This window comes from Ixodes scapularis, unplaced genomic scaffold (genome assembly GCF_016920785.2).
Source record: "Ixodes scapularis isolate PalLabHiFi unplaced genomic scaffold, ASM1692078v2 PGA_scaffold0__279_contigs__length_252992795, whole genome shotgun sequence".
NCBI classification, from domain to species: Eukaryota; Metazoa; Arthropoda; class Arachnida; order Ixodida; family Ixodidae; genus Ixodes; species Ixodes scapularis.
In genome coordinates, this window is record NW_024609835.1 from 11,468,148 (window position 1) to 11,489,834 (window position 21,687).

At 42.7% G+C, this 21,687-nt stretch overlaps 1 protein-coding gene across 4 annotated transcripts in view; it reads left to right on the forward strand.

Moving 5' to 3' along the window:
• The window catches only part of LOC120846867 (C2 domain-containing protein 2), a 170,554-nt gene extending 154,612 nt beyond the window's left edge, over positions 1 to 15,942 (forward strand). For all 4 annotated transcript variants that reach the window (XM_042289321.1, XM_042289295.1, XM_042289301.1 and 1 more), the window contains 6 exons: positions 2,113 to 2,136; positions 4,938 to 5,067; positions 8,685 to 8,792; positions 10,601 to 10,671; positions 11,307 to 11,388; positions 14,040 to 15,942. In XM_042289321.1, coding sequence (XP_042145255.1) covers positions 2,113 to 2,136; positions 4,938 to 5,067; positions 8,685 to 8,792; positions 10,601 to 10,671; positions 11,307 to 11,388; positions 14,040 to 14,085 — 461 coding nt within the window. In that variant the 3' untranslated portion in view covers positions 14,086 to 15,942. The remainder of the gene's footprint in view (positions 1 to 2,112; positions 2,137 to 4,937; positions 5,068 to 8,684; positions 8,793 to 10,600; positions 10,672 to 11,306; positions 11,389 to 14,039) is intronic.
• The last annotated feature ends 5,745 nt before the right edge of the window (positions 15,943 to 21,687 follow it).

The window sequence follows — 21,687 nt, forward strand, 5'->3', positions numbered from 1 at the left end:
ATGGCACGCACACGCAAGGGACCAGGGTTGTTACGTAAAGAACACACGAGAGGAATAGCCGTTTCCACTACCTCAGATGTTTCAGTAGTAGGCCTCGACGTAGCCGAATAAAAGTTCAAAAACAGCCTCATTCCTTTAAGTGATGAAGATGTCTTCAAATTGGCATTCTTTCCTGTAGTGGATTTGGACTGTATGCAGCAGTTTATGCTTAAGCTTCGGACACAAACACAGAACACCAGAAGAGGGACATTCCCGGTATTTCAGTTTGCAAACGACCAAAATACAACGGTTCTTGTGCAGGAAACCACGAAAAATGCAGCCAGATGCAGCCATTTCTTCGAGCTTGCCTGCTCCGATGCTGAACGTTGAACATTAGCAACACTATGCAAGCCTGAAGGGCGTGAATTTACCTCAAACGTCCCAGGAAATGTCCCAATCCAGACATTATCACACTGGCAGCAGTTGTTGGTAATACACTTTGTGAACCCAAACAAAAATGATGAGTTTCATCATTTTTGACACAGCAGTGAATGACAGCGCGGCACTTTTCTCTCTGAGCTTGTCAGCTTTGCCGATCCAGTAACGTTGGTGTTTCGAAAGCAATTCTTATACTAAAATGTTTGTAAAGTATTGACTGCACAGAAGTTTGTCCCCGCTTAGTTGTACTAACTGCACTTGTGTTTCGAAGCATTCTGATTTTTCAGCACGGGACAAAACCTCTCGTGCACAACCCTCTTTTTTCTTACTTCTACTATGAAAAAGCTGCACCATGGGGTATGGTGACATTTTTCGCAAGTTCTTCCATCGGCAGTTTGAAATCTCACTGGGAAAAGTGGAGCAATATTGTGTTACCGTTAAAACCCGTATTCATGGGGGTAATTATTGATTGTGCAGTCACGTTTGGTGTACCATTGTTCCACGGTTTAGTTTAGCTGATTGGCTTTGTTTAATGAATAACATACAAAACTTACCTTCGATCAGACAAGCCATTATTGCATGTGCAACAAAGATGGCAAGGACTAGGGTATATAATCTTTTTTTTTCACTCGTGAATATAGTGTTTGTAAATTAAACATGTATGTATTTCCCAAAACAAAAATGAGAATGGCTCCGTGTATGCAAATTTTATAGTAATGCAATATAAAGCCTCTATTCTCATTATAATTTTTTAATGGATATTACCGAGGAAATGGCAGCTTTTTTAATGATGCACCCTCATGCAGCTCTTTAAACTCGATTATGCAAGTTATGGGTATTGCAGTTGTTTTGCATGGGTGTCATAATTTTCAACCTTCGCCCCGAGCATGGAAGTAATTGAAATCATTCTCGTTTTATTCCTCATGCATTTCTGAGATGTTGTTGCATAAAAGGTAAGGCCTAAAATATCTTGCATTGGTCGGACGTTCTAGGCAGAACTCACACTGCAGATCAGTTCTATGCATGCTGCCTTTATGTCATCGCAAGTTGATACTTCTTGTCCACCATAGAAGTGGTCTAGGGTGAAATCACCTGCTGAAATGTCAATTGCTCACATGTGCCTCGTTTATGTGCTTCTCCAGACCTTTGGATTGGTAGAGTCTTACCTTTCTGTGTGGCTTCAAATATTTTTATTTTCTCTCCAGAAGGTAGTTATTGCATGTGCGCATACTACTCTTAACTACTAGATGATAGTTAGCATGAACCAAACCTGCACTGCCACATTCTCACATAATACAATACAAGGTTGCATCAAACAGCCCACTCTTACCGGTCAAATGGATGCTATATGCAAGCACATTCCGACTCTTCCGTACCTAATTTCACTGGCTGTCCTCGTGTTGTGGAAAAGATGGGGAAAACTTTGTCTCTTTGTTCTAACTGTGATCTCGCTTGTTGAGATACTTATTCCCATTGGTATGCTATAAATCAATAATTTGGTGCTTGTTTTGACTACCAAATGGGAAATACCTTCCTCAAACATACAAATGCAACTCTGACACCAGTTTGACTTTGCATGCTCAATCGGTACAATTATATATTACACTTTTTTCCTCTCTCTGTGCCATAGGTTCTTATGTCGTTTGTTTTCTTCATGCTTCAGTTGCGATAACCAGTTTTGTTCATTTTCTTCAGGAAACTCTCACTTGGATGTTCCAGGTATGTGCCACTGCCAAAATATTTCCTTTGTTTCAAAAATGCTCGAGTGATTTCTATATCGTTGCATAGGCACAACATTAAGCACTTGTCACAGGCAAGCTTTTTTTTCTAACTGTGTGTTGAGAACATGCTGCAGCGCTTTGAAAGTTTAAAAATACTGCAGAATTGGTTTCTACCATATGTATTATGCCCAAGGTGTAAGTGTGTCATTTAATTCCTTATTACTTGGGTACATTTGTCCCGTTAAGACAAGAATTTGTTACAATATCTCCTACAACATCCGGCTGTGCAGCTAGTGCTGACCAGTGACTTAATTTCGAGTGCTGAAAAAATATTGTGACAGTTCTGTTTTTATGCAGCACTCCGCTCACAGTAGAGCTTGAGGAGGCGATAATGTGTGTTGCTGACGCTGAGACTAAATCGGCACAAATGCCTCTATATTCATCGACATAATTCTAAAATGTATTTGTATAATTTGCTACAGATATGTCACTAGGCTACAGTTGCTCGCATTGTTGCTTTGGAAGCAATGAGTCACTGAAGCTGGAACTTATTTGCTACAAACCACTATTTTCGTGGGCTCAATTTTAATGTATTTCGCAAAGTGTTGGTTCCGGGAATATTTTGCAAGCACAAAATTTCGCTACTGGGAGTGTTGCGTGATATATTTGTTACCATCGTGCGGTCTATTTATGCCATAAATGTTTTGCAATATCTTTCGAGTTGCAAAACTGAGGTTTTTGCACAAATTAAAGGCTCGTTCACACACTTGCATTCCCTTACAACTGAGTTCTTGCATTCTTGTACGACGAGAGATCACGCTACGTCATGTACGAGGGGACCCTCGAACTGCATTTCACTAGAGCGAAGGTTTCGTGGTATTTGTCGCAACAAATATTTATACGGGGTGTCCCACACAAATATTCGCAGGGTTTTTTCCACCGCAAAAGTAAACTATGCATCGCCGAACGCTCATTTCTCCACCCAAAGGCAGCACTTGAGATCAGAACCAGGTGCCCTAGTTTCAGCCCAAGCTAATATTTTATTCAAAAGTTACGTTATTTTCTGAAAATTTCAAAGGGAAAATGGCGGCCGACGGAGCTTTTGAATACATGGAGCTCTATGGCGCCAGAAACCGTAAACGGGCAAAAATAGGTTCCATTTTCCCATTGAATTTTTTAGAACATCACTTAAAACTTTTGACGAGACATACTATACACCAACTCACGTTTACAAACAAACTGGAGCGCCCCTAGCGGACGCCACCGCCGCCGCGCATGCGCAATGGGGGTGTGGGCAAGAAGCTCGTCATTGCCCATAAAAAACCATTGAAATACAATGTTGCCGGCGTCGGTGTGAGTCCCCGTGCTCTTCTTCGCGTTCAAATTGTTGATTCTACGTCCTCCTGGCGATGTCCGACTACTTGAGCGGCGTCAGCGAAATTACCGAGGCTCGTTACACCGCAAAACTTAGCGTGAATAATGTGACATGTGGCGATTCATTCCGCGTGGACGCCGCAGTATGTACGCTAATGCTAAGTTCACATGATGAGATTTTGCTCGCAATTTTCAGTCGCGACGCCGCTCGGGCTGCAAAAGCGTGAACCGTAGCTGAGATGGTTGACGTCGATACTGAAAATCGCAAGCAGGATCGGATTAAGTCATTTAGGCATAGCAAGTCAGTGATGGTCCCTGGTAACAGTGGTCAACATCTCCTTGTATCTACTGTTTACATCGAGCCTGCTTACCAACCTTCAAATTTAAGTCTTTTGAGGCCTGCACTTACTTCTTATCGCAAGTACCGCGCCACCATTGGTCTACGGGCCGGCGTCGTCTAAGAGAGCAGACGACAAGCAGAAACGTTTGAAAGAGCAGAGGACAGCTCAGATGATCAGAAGGCCGTTTGAACTTGAAGACGCACTGAACGTAATCCGCAGGTGGTCCGCACAACTTGACGGTTTTCTCGCGTTCATGTTGGAACAAAACAAATAAATCTGATGACCACAAGTATCCGTGAATTCAACCCAAAGTGCTTCCCACTTAAGCAATCTTTGTCCGACGGCGTCTGCTTTGCCCTTTTCACGGCACATATCCAGATCCTCGGACGAACCGAGCACGTGAAAACTGACCTTCAAACTTTTCTCGACACTTTTGGTACGACAGCGCAGGTTTTTTACGAGAAGGCAGGTTTTTGTTTGGTTCCTTTCAAAACAACGCAGGAATACATGTCTGGCATGGGGACTTCTGCCCACAGTTCCAGACCGGAAGTGCGACTGACGCGCCACCACCGCGCCGTGACGTAACAGAGATGAGTTTGTGTATAGGTTCGGGCTGAAACTTTGACATCTGGTACGGACTTATAGCACTCCTAGCTTTACTTGGAGAATGGGCATTTGGCGATGCATACTTTAGTTTAGCGGCGGAAAAAACCCTGCAATTTCTTGGGGGGGACACCCTGTAGTACTCCCTATGAAAAATGGTCATTTACAGCAATGTCAAAAGTTTTTCAAACCAAAAAAGAAAGAATGATGCTTGAAAAAAAAAAAAGAAAAAAGAAATATACCGAAATGCCAAGTGTTTCACAGCTTCCCAATAGACGCCACCAGTGTGTTTGCTCGTCATAAAAGATTTGAAGTAGTTTTAAGGCACAGACTCCTAAGCAATCGCAAGTGTGTGAATCAGGCTTTATTGTCTACAGTACTAATCAATTATATTATGCCACTGGTAAAAAGCCTAACTTGACCTTGACTCATTTCAGTCAGGAACCATGTTGATTCACTGGGTGCTTTTTTGACGTTCCAGGTGCCCGCAACAATGGCAGCACGCGGAGTAGCATCAGCGAGGGCTCTGGGATCAGCGCAGCGTCGAGCCGGACCTTTGTCAGCGACAAGTCGCTCCTCGTTGTGGAGGCAAAGGAGGACGGGGTGCTCAGGTGAGCAAACGCCATCGAGAAAAGGAGGCCCGCACGTGACGTCATCGTTAGTGGGTCCCACCCCAAGTGGCAAACATGCTGAAACTCGAAAAATGCCGCGAGATGGCAGACGCGTCCGTCTTGGCATCGCCACGTGCTAGCGTCGAGCTTGTAGTGAGACACTGGAAGATGTGCTGTCGGCAGTGCTGAAGCGAGCTAAATGACGCTGCGTGGATCCTCGTGCGATAACGTTCGGGGGGAAAGGTCCGGGCCCTTTTCTTCTGCGTGGTATCGGGTGAGCACCAGCCAGGGGCGGGCGCCTGAGACAGTGGTGCAGTGAGCGCAGAGTGCCAACAGGGCGACATCGAAGAAGTGGCCTTCGAAGCAAAAGAGTAAACCCACACCAGGGATATGAATCTCAGATGATTAGGCTGTTGTTTTGTAAGCAACAAGTACAGTTGAGCAAACTCTGTGAGGATTCTAGTTTAGCAAAGTTTGCTGCTGCAGAAGACTGTCAGCATGCGCAGCTGATTCCCGACAAGGGGTGGAATCGTAATGTTTCAAGGGATAGTGCAGTGGACATGCGACGTCGGAACTTCAGACAAGAATCGATTGATAGAGTAAAGGGCACAGTAAACATCCTCGCCTCGCGATTAACTTCAGTTGCCACAAGGGACTCTTAAAATTCTGAGAGTACTTAGAATTTAAGGCCCTACATGCACCCACCAAAGAAGCAGAACCCATGGAAAACATCTCATTAAAATGTGCTCGTGACACCTCCTACTCTTGAAGAAATTTAAGCTTGTCCCAATCATTCTGATAAACCCCAAGATAATGAGTGCCGTGTGTGCAGCACATCCAAAACCATAGGCATTAGCGAATAGAGGATTTTGAATCCGAATCGAATTCAAAGCGCAGAGTTTTTTTTTGACCGAATAATTTTGAATCGAATAGTTTGAATAGTACAAGCAACAAATACCACAAGATATGTTTCAACTATAGTTTTATATTTGCCCTTATTTGGTATTAGAAGTACCGTAATTGTTAATTTCAAGTGTATTGAGTTCGGGAGCACGAAATGGGTCGGAAGCTTGCGTCACCTGGCCGGAAATCCAAGCCAGAGTAAGTCAAACCCGTTTATATCGAACTCGCAAAAAAAGTCTACCAGTTCGATATAGCGGGTAATTCGATATAAAAGTTTTAATGAATTCCGCTCTCAAAAATACTTTCTGGTGAAATATTACAAAATGAAGTAGACTTGCATCTTCTGCTGCATTGCATCCGCGATAGATATATATTTCTACGCTGTCGACGGACTCCAAAATGCTGAGGCCGCTGTTTTCTATATTCGCGCATTAGCGCCTAACTACGCCGAGAGCACGGAGCACGTCCGAGCAGGAGCACCTGCACAGCGCCGTTTTGCTCTGCAAGTTGGCTTTCCCCTAAAACGGTTGTGCGTTGGGGGAAGCCGGCTAGCAGAGCAAGCTAACTTTTAGATGCGGAGCATCTCTTGCTCGGGCCTATGTCCCGCGGCGTCGTAGTCCGCACTCACACCACGCATGTGCAACTCTCCTCCTTCCCTCTCTCCAACAGCTGCGCGTTATTCTCTCCGCTTTCTCTCTCTCTACCATCTGCGTGCACTTCGCGTGCGTTCGCTTCTACTCACACCGCATGCGCAACTCTCCTCCTCCAGTTTCCTCTCCTTCAAGTGTGAATATAAGCAGCGGTAGCGCGCTGCGCGCGTTCAAGGGGAGGAAGTGGCCGAGTGGGCTAACGCGTCTCAGCTCGGAGCGTAAAGCGAAAGCTTGCGCTGGCAACCTCCTGGGTTCGATCCCCGCCGCCCCCGCCCGTTTCGATCTGGATGAGCTTCGTACCGGCACGCGTTCGTGTGATCACTACTGCGTGATGCACGTTAAGAATCCCAGGTTAGCGGTTGTACTGCACTGGCTAAATTTCTCATCTACAGCTAAGAGACCGGTTACCCGTTGAGGCGCATCTCCATCAAGGCTGTATAAACCTAAAGAGCAAACCAACTTCTGCGCGCGTTCAGTTCACCGCTGTTGACTCCACTTCACTCCGTTCTTCCGATGAAGTGTGATGGAACGATGCTCCGCATCACCCCATGGTTCCCCTCGGGAAGATGGTGTAATTTTTTTTCTTCCCGGCGGTTGCGTTAAGGCCCGTTCACACTCTTGCGACCGAGTACGACTGAGAGAGACGAGATCTCTTACAACTTCTTAAATGTTTCTAGAATGAGGGAACACACTGACATTGTGGCGCCATCTATGCGGTGACCCTACAACTGCATTTCACAAAAGCGAAGGTTTTGCGGGATTTCCGAGGTCAAATGTGCGTAATACCCATAGAAAGGCTCGTTTATAACATGGACAAAAGTTTTTCGAGCCCCCAAAAAAAAAGGATATTGCGCGAGAAATAAAAAAAATATGCCGGACCGCCGAGTTTACACTGCTTCCCAATAGATGGCGCCAGTGTGTTCTCTGGTTTAAGAAGTTTTAAGGAACCCAGGTTTAAGAGGTCGCAAGCAGTCGCAAGAATGTGAACGGGCCTTTAGCCGCTTGGGAGAAAAAAAATAATATTCTCTTTTGCGGAAAGAGCGGGGAGAGGGAGCGCGAAGCACCCTCTCTCCGCTCCCTCCGTAAAATATATTTTTTCTTCCGGGCGGTCGACGCGGCCGCCCGGAAGAAAAAGAAAAAAAAAAAAAAAAGCCAGCTTGCAGAGCAAAACGGCGCTCTTGGCAGTTCGATATATCGGTAGCGGCTGCTATTTTTGTTCGATGGAACCATAGTTTTTGTTATATATTATCGCTGTAACATTACTGTGCACAAAAATTGTTCAATATAAGGAATAATTCGATGTAAACGGGTTCGATATAGTCTGGTTTGACTGTATTTAGAAGGTTCGAATAATTTTATATTGTCGAATAATTCGATTCAAAGCGAATGTCGAATAGAACAGAATTCGATTGGCTATTCGTAATAACTGAATATTCGCCCATTCCTACCATTTAAAGCTCCCTGCAGCCAAGCATAGCAAATCATAACGCAGGCTTAACACATGCACTACACATTTATTGTTCCTTCGGTTTATCAAAATGATTGAGGCAAGTTTAATTTCTTTTGTCAAGTTTGTAATTGAAGAAATTATTTGCATATAGCGAGCAGATTTAGAAATCCCCTCGATTGGGATAACGGCAAGAAATTCATTGTTGTGCCGCAGTTTATAAATATAGTTACATTAAAATTAACTGAGCTTCAAAGTTAACAAGTAGAAGCTCAGGAACAACCTTCACAAGTTCAGCTCGGTTTTCGTTTAAGCATGGTGCAGTAGTGAAATGCTTGGAGGAACTGTTTGATATTTGATTCTAAAATATTCGGCTAAAACCAGTATTTGCTTTGAATTCGCTTAAAACTGAAAACATCCACCATTTGCACACGACTAGCTTCTGGTTGTATACTTTAGACGCAATACTTCATAGTTTGCTTTGCATACTTTCGACCGCTCCAAACTAAAACTGTGTCTCACAGGGTAATTGCTGGTAGTGTAGTGTTGCCCTGTCTGTGACACAGATGCCTCGTTGTCCCGTTTTGCTTGCCAACGCAATCTTGCTCTCTCGGCAGGCACTACCTGATTCCCCCGTCTCTGGCCCACCGAAGCAAGTGGCGGAGGAAAGGCGTGAAGCTGCACATCTACAACGACCACGTGTTTGTGGCAAAACATCTGCCTGGGTAAGTTCAAAGGTGTAAAGGCATCTTTTCAGTAGAGCAGCTGCTTCTCTATCACTGCAGGATTCATTTACTTCATTGGGGAATGCCATTTAACCAACACGCCGCTTTTGTCTGCCTGCATTGTGAGCGGGACAGCTTATTATCGATCGCAGATCGTAGCTGTTCTGGTCATTCTGGTATTTCCAGCAAATTAAGGTTGCCATTCTGGTCGCGAAGATGTGGCATGGGAAGGAAGGATACGCCTTCTTTTTCGATAGTGAAACGGTATTTTGTGGAGGCCGAATGGTTTGCTCCTCAGGAGCCTGGTGTCCCACAGGTTCTCGCATATTCGTAGCATCTCGCTTCTTTTTTTCTTTCACTTAACTCTTTGGTTCTTAGTTTAGTGGGAGAAACCTGCTGTGTTGCCAATGTCGTGAACAGAATACTAGGCCTTGTCGGAGTCTCGAGAAGACGTTTCCCACCATTCCTAGACCACAACGTCCAGAGCGTGCAGTCCTGCTTCAATTAATTTTTTTTTCCTCCCAGGACGATTACTTTTTGCTTAAGGGGACACACTACCCAGAAAAACAAATATTGTGCAAAAAACATTGATTTTGAAAAATTACATATTTCTATCCACCAAAATCTAGAGTATTCCCAGAACTTTTCACTAGTCTACACTGCATAGTTAATTTTTTATAAATTATTTCTGTCCACAGAAGCTAAAGAAAAGGTAGGGTTTGGAGCGCACACATTTTTCTCCATTCCACTTTTTGGTAAAAGTTCCATTTTGGTCAATCTATCGTTCGATAATTGCAATACAGGGAGGGCTCATTCTTCCCTTTTCCTGACGGAAATTTAATAAGCATTGCGGCTATGGAGTTTGTCACTTTATGGATGTCTTTCGTAAAAAATGTTGACATTTTGTCGAAGACACAGAAGACGAAAAAGTTGACGAATTTTGCGGAAGAGAAGACTGATAGAAATAAGTCTTTTTACAAAAAGCTTTTTATAGCCGCATTTCCTAGGCATTCTGCTACGTATTGAGCGAATAAAAATCTTGAATATTGTGATATTTTAGATTAACTAAACAATGTAGGCGTTTTGCTGATAAAAGCTGCCCTAATTTCCTTCCCACTTAACCAACAGACCTGAAATTCTGTTATGCATCCTCTAGCATGACCACCCTCCTAGGGGGTGTGTCAACTTAAAAGAAACGTTGTAATGAAGATAACTTTTTTTTCCTTGCAAATGAGAAAGTTCTTAGCCCGAGTTTTCTACCTTTGATAACACTTTGACGTCTGGTGAGCTTGGAGTGTGCTGCCAAAGCTCGGTAAAAGGAGGGGAGTCTGTGTTGGAGGCATTTAAAAGACAATCGTGGGTTTGCAGGAATAACGCAACATGCCATTGGAGCCATGTTTTTGAAAATAAAAGTGGCGAATGCGAAAACGTGCAAGTGATGGTTGACAACATGCGATGGATGGTTGATATTTACTGCACCCATTGTATCGGGCAATAGTTTGTGCCACCTAATGTTAACACCGCAGCATGTTACGTCCACATCAATGGGGCTGTCCTTCCGATACCGACCGAGGCTTTCGTTTAATTTTGCTCTTTCGGTCTGATTGTTATGCGCATATAATTTACGGTGCATTGTTTGGGGAAAAAAGAGTTGCACATTAGAATCGTGCAACTAGGGGTAGGCTCCAGGAAACCCACGGTAAACTTCCAACAAAATAGCGGAACACTTTGCTAAAATTGGGACGCTCCCACGCGTCATGGGCTCTGGAGAGCTCCTTCTTGACAAACACAATGCTTCCTTTTTGCAGGGGGACTGCATGTCACATCTGTGCGAGGCTACTCACACGAAGGCTAGGAAAGCAAGGCTACGTGTGTAGGGGTGAGCGCGCCTTTTATTTCTGAGCTTGCAGTGTCAAAGTGAAGAGAACCATACATATCCTATTTTTTGACATATTATTTGATGTCGATATTTCTTCAAAGAGGTACATAGCCCTTTGACTAAAAGGCGTAACTTTACTCAAAGCTGAATAAATTTAGACCAAAATTTGACATTTCAGGACCTCCTCGATTCTTTGATGCAATTTATTTTTATTTTGAAGAGCTGTCCAGACGATTAAGTCAATGATACTAAAAGCCAGGATGAAGTCAATAACACAAAATATCTGTGGTGACATACTGCGTAGATGACAGACAAAAACGAAAGAAGAGATCCTTAATATAGCTGTATGTATCATTTTTGTTTTTACTATGGCGAGCATTTTTTCGGTGAAAACCTGACCGCATCGTATCTCCATTAATATCGGTATCTAAACAGCCTGTCCCACCACTATTGAAGGCATACTTCAACTTTTCTACAGTTCATTCATAGTTTCAGTATGGCTGCTAGTTTTTACTGTAGAGATATTGCGCAGCATTTTTTTTTTTTCGTGTAGTCTTTATTTTAATTAGGTTCAAATACCCTTTTCAATTTTAAACCCCCGTTAATATCTTCTCGTAATCTTTTTCTGCTCCCAGGATGCAACTTGCTTTGCCACAAGTCTTGCCACGTGAAAACAGAAACTGTGTGCAAAAACAGTTCTGTGGGCACAATGCAAATGTAAGTTTCCAAATGTTCCGAGGTCACTTTATTGCTTATTACTAATTATAGATGAAGAGGTATTTTTTCTCGAGCACTGTCAATATCAGCATCAAAATGATCCCTATGTCACTCGAATCTTGTTACTACAAATATTTTTCTTATATGGAGGAGAAGCAATTACAGTTCTTACGTTAGTTTCGTGTCTTTTTGTACACTCAGGCCATTGCGCATATCTCTCTGTTCTTTACAGGCATGTAAGTTGGGAACCTTTCACTTTTTTGTTCAGTACTATATTCTTTCTCGAAAGGCTTTATAAAGTAGACATTGGATGCAATATTGCATTTCAAAGCAGGCAAGGTTGTACAAAAAAGTTAAATTCCAGGCTACCTTATTTTTTTTAAAAGAGGTTGTTTTTGCGAGAATGGGGTTCTGCTTATTTGCTTTCCCATAAAGTATGTAAGAGCTGTTTGATTTTGTCAGAGAAGAGGGTATTTTCAAATACAATCTATAGGTCAAACTGTCCCAAAGCAGGTCACCCTTTAGGGTACAATGCTCATTGTCCCAAGGCGTGCATGTCACTCTTTATGAACAGTCGCCAGCAGAAGTTTGTGGGACACGGGACTTCCAGCCAAGAGGACTTGCTGCACCTTCTGAAGGCACATGGCCACTCTCAAGACTCGTGCTTCGAGAATGCACTTCCTTCCGTGCTCACTGTTGCGTCTTTTTTACTAGCTTCCGTCCAACGCGCAGAAGACAACGGGGACCGGCACAAGGTGCCCCGAAATGATGCCTGGAGCATGCGAGCTCTGTCGCCCATCGCGGTGACTGAGACGCACAGAATGACGGCTGGCAAAGAGGCATCTTGCACCAATCCCAGCTATCTCGTGCGCATCGGACAAAAGCGTGTAAAAAACACGGCCATGAGCACGAAATGACGTGCACGCGCAAAGCGTGCTTCTTGAGATTTGCGTCGCTCCATAAGAAGGCGCAGGGGCGCATTTTGGCAGGCGTTCCCGTGTCCCGTAAACCCTTGCAGCCAACTGTACATTCTACTCGGATGTGGGGCGATCGGTGGCCAATCTCCCGGCATTTGTGTGAGCTGGCGCACACCAGCTCGGAGCACGGGGAGCGAAAGCTTGCGCCGCAGAACCCCGGGATCCTGGGTTCAATCCCCACCCCTGCCCGTCTCGATCTGGATGAGCATTGTACCAGCGTGGGGTCATGTATCTACTGCACTGGCTAGATTCCTCGCTTACAGCTGAGACACCAGACACCCATCGAGGCAGACTAATTTCCGGCAGTATAAACAATTTGCTACTCGGATGTCTCGAAGCAGGTTATTTTTTTTTTTTTTCAAGTAGAACACCATGCTTGGCACCTCAAAGGAGGTCACTCTTTTGGATACATAGTGTTGCACTCTCTATGTCACTCTTTTGAATATGCGCTTAGCATCCCAAGTCGGGGCCACCCTTTTGAGTACCATACTTTCCGATGTATAAGACACACTTTTTTTCCAAAATTTTCGGCGGTGCATATTATACACAGGTGCATCTTATATGCTAATTTTCACTTAGAAACTTGCGAAAAGTGGGGGGTACGTCTTATACACGGGAAAATATGGTATGTCATGCTCACATGTCTGAAAACAAGTTTCTGTTTTGGGTGCGTTATGTTCAGTGTCTCAAAGTAGGTCCAGTGTTTAGTTTAGATGCAATGCCTTTCAAAGCAGATCACTCTTTTGGGCATGTGATGTCCAGTGTCCCAGAGCAGGTCACTCTTTCTGTTTATTTATTTATATATTTGCAAGTACCCTCAGAACTGCGAGGGCCCTGAGGGCTCGTAAATAAATAAATAAATTGAAGCTACAGAGAGAGGGGTGGTTGGTTAGTGCTGGGTATAACGTTTGCTCAATCTCCTAAAGCGGGTCACTCTTTTAAGCGGGCACGTTGTGCTCTGGTGGCAAAGTACACACAGAGGCTTTCTTTATGATTGGTCAACCTACTTTCAAATAGGTTTACCTTGTATCTATCTCTTCTGAAGCCAATACTATGTCATATGCAAGCTATCTCATCACTCACCATATGGTTCATTCATGGAGTGAAAAGTCGATCACAAGGTTAATTTAATTTAAATGTAGCTACAAACACTTTTCAGGTGTTGTTTTTCTGACACAGGCTCGACAGGCCGAGCTAAAAGCGGCCGTCGAGCCGCTTTTAGACCCGAGCGTGTATTTTGTGACTTCTCTTCACGATGAGGCTGTGAGGATAACCCTTGAGCCTGCTTATGTACCAGTACAGCACAGACACAATACAGCTCAGCAAAATTTGTTTTCTCCTTTGAATTAATTATGTAGGGTACCCTAGCAGTGCTTTTTTTTGCTCGCTTGAAGTGAACTGTCTTGGCAAGCAGGATGATGGCAAAGCACACTGCATTTTCTGTAAGGCACTGGTGAAAGCTGGTGGCTACTTGCAACACTGATGTTGTGGACACTATGGCCAAGGAAACGTTACTTCAAAGCGTAGCTCATTTGGTGGTTCTTGGTCAGACCATTTAAGAAATGCATTAACAGTTTCGTGATGTAATGTAAATCCTTTCGTAAATTTTTTGAGATTTCAGACTTGCCAGTGATGTGTGCCCTTAATGCCCGACTCTTATTGTGTGACCACCAGGGAACCAGTGGAAGATCCACACCCTCCCAGGATGAAGGCAAGTTGATGAGAGCATTCACGGCTTGCTGCACGGCGAGGTGACACCGTACGTCCGTTCCCCGACGTCGTGCGCAGCCGTCGCATTGGTCGGAGAGTGGACTCGATTGTTTCTTTTGACCAACTCGTGTTACAAGCACAGAGACCAAGTGAAAGGCGACACTGAATGCGACGTCGGCAGAGAAGACATTTTGGACCTCTGGTATGCTCCGGTAGCATCAGCATTTGACCGCTTGTTACGCATTCACAATGTTAACCTTTTTTTTTTTATTTTAGAATGCATTAATAAGAGTGCACTTTTTGTTTTAATGCTGACGAGCAAAATGGATCAATTTGCATTCAGATTTTAAGAGTTGCGTCGTTTTTGATTGCGCGAGCAATAAGACTGCTGCAGGTCTGAAAAAAAGACTGCAGTCACATGTCTTTGTTTGTTTGCCTGTACATAAGTAGTTATACTGTTTCGAATGAAATCTTTAGACAAATAAAATGTTTTATGCATCTAAGGACATGCATTTGCGTGCATGTAACTCTGTTGAATGGACTCTGCAGTGAGTTGTGTGTGTGCGTGTTTTTTTCTGTATCGCTATAATTGACTGTACTCTGTTATCATTATCTTCAATTTCTTTAAAAAGGCAAAGTGCTGGAACTTTTGACATATTAAGAGGCATCAAGTTCTTACCCTAATTAAAGCTGAAAGTTTTTAAATATTTCCAGAATATTTGTTTAAAAAGGACTTTCGAAACAAATGTGTGCCTGAATTGAGTGAAATCTACTTTCATGAAGTTAAAATGCATTGATTGCTAAAAGAGTGTCAGGTTTCATAATGTGAATAGTGCACCTTCTTTGCTGAGACACTACTAATAATTTCTGCATCTTGTAGTACACCCATAATATTGTCCTGCTTAAACCTTCGGCATCTTGCTTTTCTTAGAACAACTAATGTTGGCCTTGACTGTGTTTTTAAATTTAATTAGGCACATATAGATTGCTTGTGCTCTGCAAAAAGTGCCTCATGCATGTGGGTTGTTATGAGAGTACTCTATTTTAAGGCATAGGTAGTTATCAGATGGAAATGTCCTCTTACAACCTCTTCATGTTATGCACAGCCTGTGTGTTTATTCTTTTATGGGATAAGTTTTTATGTCGGGGAGTACTTGTGCTTGATGCAGATGCAGTTTACTTGACTCAGAATTGTTTTTTTTTTCTTGTTTTTCGTGCTACTTCTGGATACTGGTTTAAATGGTAATTAAATTTGCCAATGTGCCTACTTTTTTGTCCTCTTATTTCTGACAAGGTGCTGAAATGTTGCACAACCAGGTTTCTTGCTCGTGCATCTAGTCTTTCAGTGTTAAACATTTTAACAAAATTTAAAAATGGAAAAAAAAAATTGGGCTGGGTAATCATTTTTTTTAATGTTTTGATCACTGTTCATTCCATTTTTTAGAGGAATCAGTACATTTCCAAATTGCCCGAAAATCTAGTCACATTAGAGTATCTCCTGCAAATAAATTTTAGAATCTGTTGTGCGCTGCTTTCAATCTGAGGTACCTTTAAAATCTGTGCTTAGAATTGCTAAAGAACTGTTTTTATTGGTGATTAACTTTTATCCTCTCTTCCTATTACGGTATTGCAAAGGAGGCTGACATATGTGAAATTAAAGGTGTTCACATTCTTTTCAGAGACTTTACTGGGTCTGCAATGCAGTGGCATGGTGCATGCAAATGATATTTCTTTCAATAAGATGCCTGCTGTAAGGACTTATTATGTATATGTGCTGCGTTTTGTTTATAATAGAGGCACGATATACTTAATTTCTGCACATTGTGTCCCTGTATAACCCACACGCCATTAAAAGACAGTTGTTCTACATGGTGGTGTTGTCCTTAAAGTAGCCGAGCTTGCACACCCTGCAGAAATACTAAGCTGAGATCTGATTTTGATACATAAATTATGTGCATATACTGGGTGTTTCACCTAATTTGTGCCAAGAATTAACAAGAGTTGGTGATTTTATGCATGTTGAATCAATGCGGTATTGTTAAGTTCTATTGTGCAAGTCGTGTATATGTGCCAAACTGGCTAATACCCACAGAATAATTAGTTCTCTAAATATTAATTTGTACAGAAACTCTCGGATACAAAAGTTTTAGAGCGTGTTGCGAAACATTTCGTCGTCTTTTCCATGAAGGTAGCTGGTGTTTGTAATTTTCGTTCTTCAAAAAGTCAATTTTGCGTGAAACTTAAAAAAAATAAAAAAATATCACGCAACTTAATCACAGAATATTTTTTTTTTTTTTTTTAAATTTCGCGCGCCTTTTTTAGAACTCGAAAAATTATACACAAGAACTTACCTAGATGAAAATAAAGTGATAGGATGCTTCATCATGGTCTGCAACTTTCACTTCAGACAATTTGCAAACAGAGTAATATTTAAAAAGTCGGCTAATTAATCTGCGTTAATTAGCCAGTTTGGCCCATCATAAAAAATACTGCATTGGTACTATGCGCATAGCGTACACTAGCTTTTTTTTTTTTTTTTTTTTTTGTCATTGCACAAGTTAGTTGAAACACATGAAAATTTAGTGAGGAAGTCCACCATAAATGTGCATTCCAAATATAGATCTCGAGCAACAGTACATTTTGATGCTCAATTAAATGTGCAAGAATATGAAATTTGAGGAGAGTGTTGTGGACTGTTCTGTGCATGGTGAGCAGCATGCAATTAATTACCTAGCGATGTGGTTACTCTGTCAAAGTGTGTACTGTTCTACGTCCTGCTATGTTTCACCAAAATATAAACAATGCCTTGCGGAGATTGTTTTGTAGGAAAGGGTACGATCTAAAAAAAACTTCTACCTTCTGTCGGTAGGGCGAAAAAGACGCAGAGAGAGTAGAGCAGCCTCTTCTTACAGCGCCTGCTGCGACCTTCAACGGATCATTGTCGGTTTCCCCTTGAAGGGGCGCTCGCGGACGTTTTGGGCTGCCTCAAGCAGGCGCCGGGCAGCGTGGACTCCAGAGGCACCAGGGGCCAACTGCCACAGGACCAGTCTGGAAATGTCAACAACGGAAACACGAGACAACGGATCGCGCGTGCAGTCTGAGAAGACAACAAAGACCCGACTGGAGTTAGACTGGAGCACTGATGGCGCGTGAATCGGGACAATAGCTGACATTCCTCATTATTCTTTCTATTATTATTATTCTGGGGCACGGAGGTTTTTCGAGCTAGACGGTTTCAAAGGAAAAAGCCGCACAATCCTTATGATCTTCATTTTCAGCACGGAATATCTGAGCTCCTAGGGGTTGTGGTAAGGTTGCCTTGCTGCACGCCCATCCGGGAGGAACAACACGAAGCCTGGGTTTCCAAAACGAGAAACTACATTTATTAACGTGACAGGAATGGGTTGTTAGTAGAAACGTAAAACATTGCCGTAGCGTTGGAACTGCACGCCTCCGTGACCACGGTCCGTCTTCCTCCGTTCTGTGGGCGTGTGCCCTCTTTTATAGGCTTCTGAGCCTGTCATGTACGTGCGCTATTGCGCGCCTCGGCCGTTGTCCAGTTTGGGCATTCGGCAGCGGCCTCTGGCCGTGGTGGGAGACTCTTGCTCCCACAGGGTTAACGAGACTGGAACCGTTAGACTCCTCCTGTCGTGACCTTTCCAACGATATGCATCACAAATTGAAAACTGCCACAAAACATTTGGCCCGGGCCAATTTGCGTAAGACGTGTGCAACGCTCTTCGCTACATCGCGCTGGAAAAATAAAATAAAAGCATAGATGCTTTTAGAGAACGAAAATATTTGACCTCGGGCTGGGCTTTGTGGTGCAGTCCGGTCGACGTCTGTGACGTTAACTTGACCTTGCATCGGTTTCAAAATTTAGGAGCCGTAGCTAGACAGCTAAATTGTATGATTATTCATATATAAGGAAGGTTAGCGAATTCGGCAGATTTTAAGCAGTGTTTGGCGGGACATTTGAATTAGTAATGCACTTCAACACGTCATAAAGTGGTGCCATGATTGGCAGGTGGAAATAAATTCGAATAAAACTATTTATGACCATAACCAATAAAAGACAACAATACTCCTTTCCTTACCAGATAGGCAATAACCTCTTGAAACAAGTCGGTGAATACAAATACCTCGGCCTCAACATAAGTCAAAATTTGCGTTGGGACTCACACATTCCCTCCACAAATAATAAAGCTTTACACAAACTGAGTTTTCTTAAACAAGATTTAAAATTTGCATCTCCTGCCACTAAATGACTAGCCTACAAAACTTTAATACGTCCTACGCTCAAGTACGCCAACATCGTCTGGTTCCCCCACACAGTCTCCGGCATCAATAGATATAAAGAGTTCGGAGAATGACCGCGAGGTTTATTTGCCATAAGTATAGTAGGCACGTCTCTCCCTCTGAACTTTCCAGGCAACTGGGTCTCTCCTCTCTAGAAAGAAGAGCGAAAATTGCTAGACTAAAATTTTTATACGAATTAGCCAACGATCACTTCAACCTACCAAAAGAAAATTATCCTTACAAGCCAACGATTAACACGATACAACCATGGCAAGCTTTACGAGGAAGACGTCGCTCATAATAGCTGCTTTAAGTTCTCGTTTTTTTCCCCGAACCATTAACGAATGGAACCACCCGCCTCAAAATGGTGTTCATTCCTTTCCTATTGAAATCTTCCTCAATAACGGAGATACCCACTTTTCATCATAAACTAATAATTTGTGCTGTTTTTAAAAGTGCAATGCACCAATTGTATTGAAGTTGTTTACTAATTTTTTCATTCTTGACTTCTATATTTGCTTTGAATATTGACCTGCAAATTGTGCGTTGAATATTTTTTTTCTGCTTGTAGTATTTCAAACTGTACCACCCTACAACAACCCCGAATGGGGTTAGTAGTATTGGAAATAAATAAAAATAAATAAAAATGAATATTAGAGTACGATTTTGTGTAATGCTTCAAACTTTTTTCACGGTCTTGACTCCAGTATGGACGACGAGCTATAGATCAACAAGGGAGAAGGTTGGTTTAGGTTAGGTTAGGACAGGTAAGGTTAGGTTCGGGCGGACGCAGACAACACTGCGTCTATCCCAATCGGCGCGAAGATGGGTGCTGCTCGTCAGCTGACAAAGAGGACGTGTTTTCTAGAGCCCCTGCGAAGCTAAGTGATTTTTTGTGTATTTAGTTTTGTGGCGGGTGTGTTTATGGGGTAGCAGTTTTTAACGTAGCGATAGGCTTGCTTGTTGGATCTTCATTGTTGGTGTTGCGAACTAAAGGCAAGAGACACACCCCATTGAGGTTGATCCTCCAGGTTTGGCGCCGTGCTGCATACATGGGTAAATTACTTTCAAAATGTAATTTAACTACAATTACAATTACTTAGCTCCAAAAGTAGTTTAACTACAATTACAATTACTACTACGCAAAAGTAGTTCATTGCAATTACAAATTACTTTTTAAAAGTAATGCAGTTACTTTACAATTACTTATTTCTGAGAGTTACCCCCCACATTGGGCGATATAACTGTAAACGAGTTATATGGCCGCTGTATAAATGTCACGCATCGTACTTTCCTTTTATGAAATTTGTTAAATGGATTATATAACTTAATAGTTTGGAGTAATGAACTCCTGCGTTCATATATTCTCAAAACATAAAAAATGGCGACAAATTCACGGGTGCGAGGTGAATCTCCTTAGAGCTTATGCAAATGGTATCCGAGTCAAACCAAGAAAAAATAAACTTAAAAATAATATAAGGAAACAAATATGCGACAGTACTGGTATCATAAAACTCACGTAAAAATGACTAATAAGAGAAACTTGTAAACGACATCAAACATTTAAAGGATACGACAACTTACGAAAACATTTCAGCCACAATGATTCGCTGCCTCTCCCTGTCTGTGGACTTGTAACATGCCAAATGTGGGTAACCGTAGCACGCAAACTGTGGTCGCTTCCACAAAACTAGTGTCACAATAGCAGCAACTCTAGCAACTCTATTACCAGGGATTCTGGGTTAATTCAGTACACGGTAACACACAAAAAGCTCCTGAGATAAATAATAAATTTAGGATCGTCATGTAGCTAATCATTAGGATAGCAATGATTGTATCGATGTTATGCGTCTCATAAAAAAGACCGATTTGAATTTAGCATGGCAAGAACAACCTCGGAAAATTCATGATACACTGCAAACAACTTTATTTTCGCGAATTTCGCGAATCACCTACAATTCGCGAAAAAAAATGTAAACACATTGGAATCTATATCGCGACCGCACCGCGTCGCGAAAATTATAATCCGCGAATTATTCCACAACTGCGGCCTCTTGGACGCCTCGATTTCACGATTTACTTGAGCGTGTTTCAGCTGGAAGATATAGACGAGCTATTATTATTATTTTTTTTATAACTGTAAGTATTATTCAAAGTAACAAGAAAGTTGCCTACCTGCAAGTGTTTCCGCAAACTGAAGGTCGCCTTTCGGTTTATTGAATTTGTTTTCAGAAACGGTGCGGAGAGTTTGCTCCTCACGATTATAGTTTTTTTCATTGGTGCTAATCTGTATAGAGAATTTTTCGCAACAAGGCCCCGGCAGCCTTTCCTTTTCCATTGTAGATAAGACTGTTGCAGCTTCTCAATGCAAAGCAGCACTGCGCGCCTCGGGACGGTTCCACAGGCCAAGACGAGAGGACAACGCGTGGAGGGTCACGATAGAGGTGTAAAAACAAAGTGCCAAGCCAAGCCCTCTATAAAAAAGAAGCCTTCAACGAACAACACATGCCAAAACAAGCTCCCTACAGCTAAAGCCGCGGTTTGTAAGTTTTGGAATCTCGTTCAATCAGGCTGACAAACGGTTGAAAGGGTTAGGTAGAGCGAACAATAAATAATGAAGATTTATACAAAAAGGTAGACGAGGATTGGGAGAAGGAAGAGCAGTGTAGCAACAACAGTTGGAAGTAAGGCAGGGTGAGTCGGTGTTAATGAGACCTGCTGCTTCTTTGCTTCTTCGCCTCGATGTTAGAGTAGCACGACTTACTGTTAGTGGTATCAACATACGAGATAGAATAGAAGGACGTGAAAAACTCATAAAGAAAAGAGAATAATTTCATGAACAAAAAAGTTCCAAACTTGACTGAAATATGTAAGCGAATATGCTAGCGGCGAAGACGCGTAAGGAGAACCTCGAACCTGCCCGCCTCGACCGGATGATGTGATCGGAGCCAACCAGCTCGACTTCGACCTCCGATGCCCCCGTGTGGGAATGAGAAATAAGAAAGACCCCTAGAAGCAGGAGCAACAGGAAGCAAACGAGACGAAGAGTCAGATTCAACTACGACAGGAACGAAAACGGACGCGGATGTAGCCCTCATTTATCAAATTATTTTTCAAATTCTTCATTAAATCGTTTTACAGTCTACAAAATCTTTCATTCCGTTCTATCCCAGCCTCTCTTGCCCATCCCTCTTTTCCATTTTTTTTAGCAGGTTTGGAGACGCTCTCTCCCCTGTCGCTTTGGCTGTACTGTCGTCTCCTTGGCCAGGGGGGAAAAGCGCCGCCGCCACAAAATCTTGCAAAAGTAATTGTA